The sequence below is a fragment of the Borostomias antarcticus genome, assembly GCF_949987555.1.
Source record: "Borostomias antarcticus genome assembly, chromosome: 4".
NCBI lineage: Eukaryota > Metazoa > Chordata > Actinopteri > Stomiiformes > Stomiidae > Borostomias > Borostomias antarcticus.
The window spans coordinates 11,906,598-11,917,382 of NC_140237.1; the positions used below are offsets into that span (position 1 = coordinate 11,906,598).

The following is a 10,785-nucleotide window of genomic DNA, read 5'->3' on the forward strand; positions in this document are numbered from 1 at the left end:
CCGAATGGCTGACTTGATATGATTTTTTTTACGTTTTAAACTTTAGACTGTTGCTGTAGCACCACCATCAGGACTTTTGGCCCCCTATGTCAGTTGAGGACTACTGGAATAGGACTGGACTGGTGATTTTTCATGCATGGGAAGTCAGACTTCCTAAGAAGATTCAGAATATTGGCAAACACAAGAGGGTTCCGGCAGCTGAGGCTGCCCGGCCTCTAAAAACTCCCAGATGGGACAGTTAATCAGAGTGTGGTACTGTGAAATATCCGCATTAAACAATTTTCATATTATTGGAGCAGTTCTACCCTAATCATTTCAATGCTGACAACCCGACCTGGCCAGCCCAATCCTCAGTTAGAGTTTGTTCAGTTCAGGTTTAAAATCAGTCCTATAAGTCAATAGTAATCCCGGCCAAAAATGCCTCTAACAAGGGTCTCTATGAGTGGTCAAAAATAATTCACTCCTTGTGATTTCCGCTGCCTTTGACCGTGCGAGTCAACCCCTCATTACCATCTCACGAGTCTGTAAGACAGCGTAGCCACACATCTCCTCAGTAGTTATTTCAGAGCCCTTTTTCCATTTCAAAGCCATCATAGCCTAGACTTGGCCCTGTCACTGTGTTCAAGTCACTAAGCTGATTCTGGTGTGAGAGGAGGATATTCTATGACATGAATAGACAAATACATTCATTTTGAATGAGAGGAGAAACAGTGCAGTTTGTGATTTCAGATTTATTATGTTGATGAAGGATGTACAGCCCAGGTGGTAGCCTGATGTTATTAAAGTTGTATAACAATGGTTCCACCACAAGGGGGTCTAGAAGATCAAAGGTGTCAACCAGTTTCTAAGAGAGGGAGGAAAAAAGAACAATAGTTCATCAAACTCACTCATGTTTAAAACTATGCAGAACTGTTGGATAAGGTTGAGTTTAATTGTTACAGTTGTTATTTGTACCCTTCAACTCTTTTCTTTGAATCACAAAAGTCCTATCCTTCATCATAAGTCATTGCCAAAGCCAGTGGACTCACAGCATTTGAAGAGCTTGTTGATCCTGGTGATGTCGTTCTGGCTCATCTGGGTGGCCTTGCCAAAGGACACGTTGCTGTTGGGGATGGGCACCATGGTGGGCCTGTTGTTCTTGGAGAACGCATACCTAGAAAACGGCATTAACCAAAATGCATCGCTCGAGGAAAGGACTGGACAACTTTCTACAAAGGAACCTAAAGACCTAACAAATCTGTATTTGTTTGTTACCTCTCATACTGCATCACAGAGTTGTAGTCATAGGGAGTTCCCTGGTTCAGGGTAGCGATTTTGTCGAAGTTGTATTTCATGTCTGAGAGAGAGAGAGGAAGAGGAGAAAGGAGGGAAGGAGAGAAGCGAAGAGGAGTAGAGAGGAGAAGAAAGGGAAGGCAGGAAAAGGAGAGTGGAAGGGAGGAGAAAGAGCAAGGGAGGTGAGTGGAAGGGGAGTTGAGACGGCATTAAAACAAACAGACATGAGCACATTCACACTCACGTACACACAGACATACACCAGTGTTTGCCATGTCTCTCCTATGATGTTTTTTTACCCCTCTTACTCTGAAAATTTAATTTAATGTAATTTATTGCTTTATAAATGTTCTTAGCCGTTAGACAAACATACTCCAGGGGCTTGCTCCATCGCCAGGTCAGGGAAGAATTTTTACAGCTCACTTTTCTGGCCCCTGGGTGAAACTGTTTTTTTGCTTCCCTCTGGAATATGTAGGGGTGGGACCTATGCCCACCTCCCTTGTTCTCTGTAAAGCGCATTGTGTTGGGGTGGGTCTGCGAGAGTATAACAGGTGGGCAGGTGGAGAGGTAGAGGCCGTGTCTCTCACCCTCGATGATGTTCTCCCAGTAGACCCTGATGTGGTTGTCTCTGTCGGAGCGGGTCTGCTCATGGTTGAAGCCCAGGGCGTGCAGCAGCTCATGCTGGACAGTGCCGTGGTACAGACAGCCATTGCGATCCAGAGACACCGTCTGGGCATTACCAGTACGACCAACATAGGACCAGCACCTGGGGGGGGAGGGGTGTCAGGGTACTGATATAATTTTGAAGAGGCACTTTATTTAAAAAAAATAAATATTTTCCATCAATCCACCATGCATATGGCATAAAAATATAATTATTTGGTGGGTGAGAAGAACATGAACATGAAACAGTTCTGCAATCCCAAAATGTTAGGTTATGAGTCAAGTGGCCCTTTTAATGATATGGTAATGTGCTGCACGGTGATTGGATGGGGACTGACCCACTCTTGGACTCGATGCTGAGGTAGTCCCTGTCGCCGCTGCGTTTGGGTCTGAAGCGGATGCAGGAGACGGAGGAGAAGGAGTCCAGACCACGCTGGATGATGGACTTCTCTCTGGCGGCTGGGGAGGAGGAGGGGGGAGATGGGAAGGCAGGAAGGAGGAGATAGGGAGGTGGGAGGGGATATTCCACTCAAAGAACGCACCGATAGTCTTGTACTAACAGGGCAGTTGAACATGCAATAAAACAGTAGAGAAGAGTACTTTTCAGTCCTTCAGAAGTGTTAATACAGAAGTGTTACTGCACTTACAGTAGTGGTTTTGAATGTAATACGGAATGTAGACCTTTCCGTCAGTCCATTTCCCCCACAGACAGTTACGGGAGGTGCAAGGATCAGCATTCCTCTCAGCCTCAGAGTTCACAGCGATGTCACCTCCGATCAGGATAGGATCATCAAGGTCAGGGGCTGGGGGCGGGGAAGGGGGGGGGGGTTAGGGGTTAGTGTAGGTAAATCTGTAGTCAGTAGTGTAAATCGACTGTAGTCAGTCACAGTGGTGTTTATGAGAGGACAAACATACTCTGGTTGATGAGAGTAGTGCTTGTTAGAGGGTGGTCAGACTTACTGCGGTCCCTATTGGCTCTCTCTATCAGCTCAGACACAGACAGCTCCTCTGAGGTGTCCTCCTCCACAGCATTCTCTATCAGGAGCACAGGGGGACAGACGGTCACTACCGTGCACCAGTACTGCTGGACTTACTATCAGTTATGTTGTGAACAGACATGTAAGTTGAGGAAGACAAAATAGTTGTTTTCTCACCTTCCTTCATAGAAACAACACAGAGATAAAGAGAAGGAGAAACATGATGTTAGTATTGGCACAGAGTAAATTATTCCACAAAATAGAGTTCTGGTGTTGGTGGGTAAGTGGTGTCCCAGTATAATGTATGACCCAGGTGTTATTGTTTAAAGTACTCCCTGGAGTGTGTGTCCTATATACAGCAGGTGTTGCAGTATAAATGGTTTCCCGGTACCATGTTTATGTTTATTTTGGATCCCTATTAGCAGTCGCAGAACGACAGTTAATCTTCCTGCTGGAGTCCACAAAGAATAAAAATTACAAGACATGATACACATATCCACATAAAGCATAACAACGTGACTAACATCACATAAGACATGGACAATATAGCCTACACATAAAGACATAACATGACATGACATCACATACACAACATGACTACTGTAACATCACATAAGACATGCATATTGTATTACAACATGACCAGCATGACATCACCTACACGACATAACTGACATTACATGACATGGACATTTACACAACGATATGAAATCAAGAAAATATGACATGTATGTAACTAACACTATCTAGCAGGCCATGACAACAGAGCATGTTCACATCAGTATAAGACTCAACTCTGACGGAGGACGGCAGTGACACTGGGCTGTGATCAAGGGAGTCCTGTCATATGGTCATCGGCATGAAGTATCGGATCAGATGCTTTTTAAAGGTACATTTATTTTGTGTGCTTGTGATCAGAGAGGGTAATTTGTTCCATATTGTAATTGCTCTGTAGATGACGGCCTGTGTCATGTTCTCGGCCAGGGTTTTCTGGTTTCTTTGAAAGTAATACGTTCTTGAGAAACATCAGTCGACTTACATGGAGTTTCTGTTCAACTTTGAGCCATGCTAGGTGTGAATGCATGTAATCAATGTTTGTACGCTTTGAACAGTGGAGTGCAATTCTAATTGTCCTATTTTGTGCCACTGGAGTTATTTTTTGTCTTTCTTTTGCAGATGACCATATGACTGGACAATAGTGTATGGGGCTCAAGACGAGTGATTGGGTGACCTGATTTAGTGTGGATGGTGTTAAATGAGCAGAGCATTTCCGTATCATTCCAATTTCCTTCCCCATCTTGCTGACAATGTTTGCAATGTGATCTGACCAAGTCAGTGAGCCGTCTAGTGTTACTCCCAGAAGTTTAGCTGTTGTAACCTGTTCAACTGGTACTGCTGACATGGTCAGGTTCAGATGTGGGTCATGGGCCAGAGTGGATCTTGAGCCAAGAATAATACATTTAGTTTTGGAGATGTTTAAAACCAACCTATTGCTTTCAAACCATGCAGATACTCTCCCTAATTCCCTGCTCAGTACCATGGTGAGTTGAGGCAGCACTATACAGTGTGGAGTCATCAGCGTACATCACTACACTTGCTTCTTTTATGGCAGACGGCAGGTCATTGGTGAATATTGAAAATAAAAGTTGACCTGAGCAGCTTCCCTGTGGAACAACGCAGTACTGTATGTGTTTTTGCTTCCTGAAAAATTACCATGTATGCCCAGCAGGCCTACCTCAGTGAGCTCCTCGGCCCAGGCAGAGGACACCAGCAGCAGGGCCAGGACGGCCCAGGAGAACCTGAACACAAACATGATGCAGCAACGGACCTGCAGGACCATCACCACACAGACACCGTCAAGAGTACATAGACGCCACATTAACAAAACACACACACACACACACACACATACGCACACACACACAAACTCAAAACACTCATCACACATACAGTATATTCACACTTTCTACACACACACACACACACACACACACACACACACACACACACACACACACACACACACACACACACACACACACACACACACACAAACAGAGGGTTGTAGTCTCACCTCAGAGCTCCAGTAGGTAGGAATAGGCGAGGAGTGAAGGTTCTGGCCAGCCTTTTCTACCTGTCCCCCAGGAACACGTGTTCATAACAGAGCTCCAAATAAGGAGACGGGGGCTCCACAATGTGCTGAGACGTGCGTTTATCTGTGGTGGTCAATCAGGAACCGGGTTTTCCTGAGTATGTGAATCCTGGCATCTGTTTGAAGGGTGGCCGTAGAACGCTAGTAGCCCAATTAACTTCCACTAGCATTGCTAACAGTGCAAGTACTTTCAACGTGAAATCTTGAAGATGGTATTTAGCTGATGTGTTTCTGGCATTGTTACAATTACATGCACATTTTCAGCACGGTTTAAGAAAAAGAAAGAAAATGTTGTTACTCAATATTCCTCTAAGAACATGTAAGGCAACCTCATGTACTATAGGCTTCATATTGATTTTGACTTTTTTTAATGTGATTTTTAACTATGATAACTAGTTTAGATGGCTGTGCTCACTGTTCAGAGGACAAAAAAAACACATCTCACAGATGCTGGGGTTCACACATCACCCCCGCAGGCACACAGGGATGGAGGCACCTGTTCAGCAGCTCACCAAGGCCAAACATATACTGTACAAACATGAATAGAGAGAACCAGAGATAAACCCACCTCTCAGCCAATGATAGAACCTCCACCTCCTTATTTAGAGATCCGTTATGGATAGGTGTTCCTGGAGGGCAGGTAGAAAAGGCTGATCAGAAGCTTCACTCCTCACACATTCCTACCTACTGCAGGTGAAATATCCATACTAAATGCTATGTCTGTGTATGGAGTGGGCGGAGTGTTTGGTGTTTTTAGTGTGGTTTTGCAGTACAGTATGTGGTCTGTTTGACGTACTGTACTTGCCATGGTGTGTGTTTGTTAGTCGGACATCTGACCTGTGAGTGTTTGTGTGTGTGTGTGTGTGTGTGTGTGTTTTGTTAATGTGCCGTCTGTGCTTTGACAGTCGTCTCTGTGTGGTGGTGATCCTGCAGGTCCGTTGTGGCATCATGTTTGTGTTCAGGTTCTCGTGGGCCATCCTGGCCCTGCTGCTGGTGTCCTCTGCCTGGACCGAGGAGCTCACTGAGGTAGGCCTGCTGAACACACATGGTACCTAGGAGCCATTAATACTGCAACACCTGCTGTAGGACACACATTAGCTGTGTTCGGAATCGCTCCCTCGTTCCCTCACTCCCTATTCCCTATATAGGGTTCACCATGTAGTGAACTACCTAGGGAACAGAGAAAATGTAGGGTACATGCACTGTTCCCTGCAAATCAAGGTGAATTGTGGGTAATAAATAGTGGACTATATAGGGAATGAACATTCCGTGGAGAATTCGGACACTACAAACAAAATGGCTGACGCCCTATATAGTGCACTATATAGTGAATAGGGAGCGATTCCGAACACAGCTATTGTGCCGGGGAGCATTTATATGGCAACACCTGCTGTAGAACATACATTGTACCGGGGAGCTCCTTGTACTGCAACACTTGCTATATGATACACGCAGTACTGGGGACCATTTATCCTGCAACAAGTGGATACACAACACCTTATAGGCTACCTGTACCTGTCACACCTGGGTCACACATTATACTGACCTGAGGACAACACTTACCCGCCAACACCTGCTGTACAATTCTATTTTGTGGACTAGTTTACTCTGTGCCAATATTAACATAATGTTTTTCATTCTCTGTCTCTCTCTGTTGTTCCTCTGAAGGAAGGTGAGAAAATAACTATCTTGTCTTCTCAACTTACATGTCTGTTCACAACATAACTGATAGTAAGTCCCGCAGTACTGGTGCACGGTAGTGACTGTCTGTCCCCCTGTGCTCCTGATAGAGAATGCTGTGGAGGAGGACACCTCAGAGGAGCTGTCTGTGTCTGAGCTGATAGAGAGAGCCAATAGGGACCGCAGTAAGTCTGACCACCCTCTAACAAGCATTTCTCTCATTGGCCAGTCTGAATTGTACTGTACCTTGTAGCATGCACCGCCTCCAATACTCAGAGATGGTCTCAACCCCCCCCCACCCCCACCCCAGTGACCGGTCATCCTTCTGCTCTGTCTGGCACTAGCCCCAGTCCCTGATGACCCTATCCTAGTGGAAGGTGACATCGTTGTGGACTCTGAGGCTGAGAGGAATGCTGACCCCTGCACCTCCCGTGGCTGCCTGTGGGGGAAGTTTACCGACGGCAAGGTCTACGTCCCCTACCACATCAATAAGCACTATTGTAAGTCAAAGTACTGATTTGCAGCAGTCCTTGAGTGGAATTCACTTTTAAGAAGGATAGCCCCCCTATATTCCTTCCAGCTGAAGGTTTGTTCTGATGTACAGTATCTGTCTTCTTCCTCTTCACCCGCCCTATCTCCTCCCTGCCCCCCCCCCCCCCCCCCCCCAGCCTCCAGAGAGAAGGCCATCATCCAGCGTGGTCTGGACTCCTTCACCTCCATCTCTTGCATCCGCTTCAGACCCTACCGCAGTAGTGACAAAGACTATCTCAACATTGAGTCCTACAGCGGGTCTGTCCCCATCCAATCACACACTGTAGATTACCATATCCCCTGAGGGTGTGGTCAATGTCACCCCCTGGTGTGTCCCCCCTAGGATCTGACAGGACGCACCATCTGACACAAGGACAATCGTAGAATAACATATACAGCTTATAGACCTGCAAAACTGCAATGAGCTAAACTATAGACCTGCAATGAGCTAAACTAACTTATTTGGGGTCCCTGCCCCCACCTCCAGCTACAATATCAATACTCCCTTTCTTCTTCTCCTCTCTCCAGGTGCACCTCCTATGTTGGGCGTCTTGGTAAGGGACAGAGGGTGTCCCTAGATCGCCAGGGCTGTCTGTACCATGGCACGGTCCAGCACGAGCTGCTGCACGCCCTGGGCTTCAACCACGAACAGACCCGCTCCGACAGAGACAACCACATCAAAATCAACTGGGAGAACATCATCGATAGTGAGACAAACTCTACCTCTCCACCTAGCTTTATGTCCCCCCCCCCTCTCTCTCTCTCTGTATGTATATATGTATTTATATATTTATATATGTATATAAAATATATTCTATATTTTACGCATACTGTATGTATATATTCCTTGTTGTCTTTTATGTATATTCGCTACTATGTATATTATGTATTCCAACCTACTGTGTGCTGTACTTTCCCACTGCTGAAATGCCCACATTTCCCACAACTAGGATTATTAAAGTTCATATCTATCTCTCTCTCTCAGTATCACTACTAACCTGCCTGTGTAAATCCCTCTCTTTCTCTCTCTCTGTTAACAAGTCTTCCTCTCAGTCGATCTCTGTCTCTAAGGTTTGAGTCAGCTTGTCTGTCTCAGACACATTCATGTTACTATGCAGGACAAGTGAAAACTCAAGTGTGTGTTTTATTCCTCTAGACTCTAAGGTTACTGCCCCCGATTCTAACTAACACATCCTCTTCTCCCCTCTGCTTTGTTCCTCTCCACTCCTCTCCTCTCTTCTCCTCCCCTCTCCTGCCCTCCCTGCTCCTCCCCTCTCATCTCCTCTCCTCTCTTCTCCTCCCCTCTCCTGCCCTCCCTGCTCCTCCCCTCTCCACTCCTCTCCTCTCTTCTCCTCCCCTCTCCACTCCTCTCCTCTCCTCTCTTCTCCTCCCCTCTCCACTCCTCTCCTCCCTGCTCCTCCCCTCTCCTCCCCTCTCCTCTCCTCTCTTCTCCTTCCCTCTCTTGTCCTCCCTGCTCCTCCCCTCTCCATTCATCTTCTCTCTCTGGCCCAGGTTACAAGTTTGCTTATAACAAGATCAACACCCTGAACCAGAACACTCCCTACGATTACAACTCTGTCATGCAATACCACAGGTCAGGCACACCTTCATCAGTCTTCCCTGTCTGAGACTGCACATACTGTATCAACCTGCTCAAACTATCACACGGTGAGGTCTCCACGCGCCATAAGATGAATGTGTCTATGTGAGACGCTGCGCAACTTCACAGCTGCTTCTCACCAGCTGCGTCATCATCTTGTGGAGAAGTTGGAAAAATATGTGTTCTGTATTTTTCCAGTGAGATTCTTGATATTTGTCATATGTAAAACTAGAATGGTACTTTTGGCTGACCTTAGACTGCATTGGGTGCATCTCCTTTCAAATATGGCCTGTTGAATAGGTACAGTAGATGCAGGCGGTTCCAGACTGATCTCAAAAACTAGTAATCATATTATGCGCCAGGGTGGAGCCTCAGCTATACTGTACTGAGAACGATGCTTTGTGGTTAATGCAGGTATGCCTTCTCCAAGAACAAGAAGCCCACCATGGTGCCTATCCCCAACGGCAATGTGTCTTTTGGTCAGGCTAAAGAGATGAGCAAGAACGACATCGACAGGGTCAACAGGCTCTACAAGTGCTGTGAGTCCACTGACCTGACTTCATGCTCACTGTCGAGGGAACCAAATCCTTGCTACTGTGTAGGCCTTCATGTGAATGGGTTTGATGAGTGAGTTGATTCTTTTATATTTACTTATTCTCTTACTGTCCTCCTTTCCCTCCCCCTTTTCCCCCCAGAAACGGGTTGATACCTGTGATCTCATGTCCTCTGCTGACTGGGAACCCCTGCCTGTAGGATTCTGCTCCCTAGTGGTGGAACAACTTATATTCCATTACCAGTTGTACAAAATCTCAAAACCATCATCAAAATAAAAAATCTGATCAACTGAAATCCAAAGCTGAATTGTGTCTCTCCTCCCTTTCAAATGTGTTTCATGATTCATGCTAAGATACTTTTCATTAGAATCAGGTTAGTGACTTGAAGAACCAGAAACTACTGGACACAAAGACCAAGGTTGTGATGGCTCCGGAATGGCTTCAATAAATCATATCTTTCCTAACACTATAATTGGGTAATGTGTCGCTTGTGTGTGTGTGTGTGTGTGTGTGTTTGTGTGTTTCAGATTTGCAACACACACAATTCCGCGGATCGCCACCAAACTTTGCCAAACCAGGCCAGGTCCAGGTTGTTTCTGTTCAGGACTGGTAGGACGGAAGCTAGTCATGCCACTGGAACAGCTGTGAAATGACATGAAATAATGTCTGATAAATTAAGATAGGTCGTGTCGCATGGACACATCAGTTCCAAAACTTAAACAACAGCGTTTGTTTAGCTACATAGAGACTAGAGGAGTTTCACTCAGCATAGATGGTAATCTCTGAGAATGTCCCACATAGGAGTCCAATGCTCTGACCACTACTCTACTTGTGGAATTTAGGTAAGGGATAAAAAGGTTGGAGTGAAAGTATGAAAATATGGTGGTTTGGGGTATAGTCCCATAAAGTCATCCCCACCGGGTCTTGAATCCCGGTCTCCTGGGTAGGAGTCCAATGCTCTGACCACTACTCTACTTGCGCAATGGAGATCGGCGGGATTATTTTGGTGTCCTTCTTCCAGTCCCTAGTGTGGGTTGGGGTTAGAATAAGGGTTGAGGTTGGGACATGATCTGACCTATAAGGCAAGGGGTAAAGGTTGGAGTGAAAGGATGAACATGTGGAGGTTTGGGGTACTCTACTTGTGCAGTGGAGATCGGCGGGTTGATTTTGGTGTCCTTTTTTATTTTGGTGTGCTGGGACTACTGCCTCTTGTAGTGCCAACAGAGAGATGCAGGCCAACATTGTCTGGAGTAACGGAGTAAGGGAGGGAGCTGGCCAGCCACGCACAAACACTGTTGGGGTGTGGCCTAGGATAAGTTGGTTTATATACAATTTACATAAACTCTCAATTAGGTA

The 10,785-nt window shown here is 45.9% G+C and overlaps 2 protein-coding genes across 2 annotated transcripts; one reads left to right on the top strand and one right to left on the bottom strand.

Annotated features, from left to right (window-relative positions):
• Positions 1 to 712: 712 nt before the first annotated feature.
• LOC311308368 (low choriolytic enzyme-like) lies at positions 713 to 5,040 on the bottom strand. Its single transcript, XM_084437328.1, has 10 exons — positions 4,987 to 5,040; positions 4,648 to 4,740; positions 3,090 to 3,093; positions 2,896 to 2,970; positions 2,583 to 2,738; positions 2,274 to 2,394; positions 1,860 to 2,038; positions 1,255 to 1,336; positions 1,029 to 1,153; positions 713 to 844 (listed from the first exon to the last, which is right to left on the bottom strand). Coding segments are annotated over exons 2-10 (822 nt in total). The 5' UTR covers positions 4,726 to 4,740; positions 4,987 to 5,040; the 3' UTR covers positions 713 to 842.
• Positions 5,041 to 6,506: 1,466 nt separating this feature from the next.
• On the top strand, positions 6,507 to 9,752 carry LOC311308369 (low choriolytic enzyme-like; the record flags this gene model as incomplete). The annotated part of the gene is made up of 9 exons (XM_084437329.1): positions 6,507 to 6,518; positions 6,733 to 6,736; positions 6,855 to 6,929; positions 7,089 to 7,244; positions 7,413 to 7,533; positions 7,804 to 7,982; positions 8,788 to 8,869; positions 9,290 to 9,414; positions 9,571 to 9,752. Coding segments are annotated over 9 exons (756 nt in total). The 3' UTR covers positions 9,573 to 9,752.
• Between the last annotated feature and the right edge of the window lie 1,033 nt (positions 9,753 to 10,785).

What these genes read in the sequence shown, in the direction of transcription:
- LOC311308368 (XM_084437328.1), bottom strand. Translation starts at nt 4,725, where the DNA reads ATGTTTGTGTTCAGGTTCTCCTGGGCCGTCCTGGCCCTGCTGCTGGTG. An exon ending in TTACATTCAAAACCACTACT is followed by an intron (nt 2,395 to 2,582) that starts GTAAGTGCAGTA and finishes CCTCCTCCCCAG; the next exon opens with CCGCCAGAGAGAAGTCCATC. An exon ending in CTGGGAGAACATCATCGAGG is followed by an intron (nt 1,337 to 1,859) that starts GTGAGAGACACG and finishes TCTCTCTCTCAG; the next exon opens with ACATGAAATACAACTTCGAC.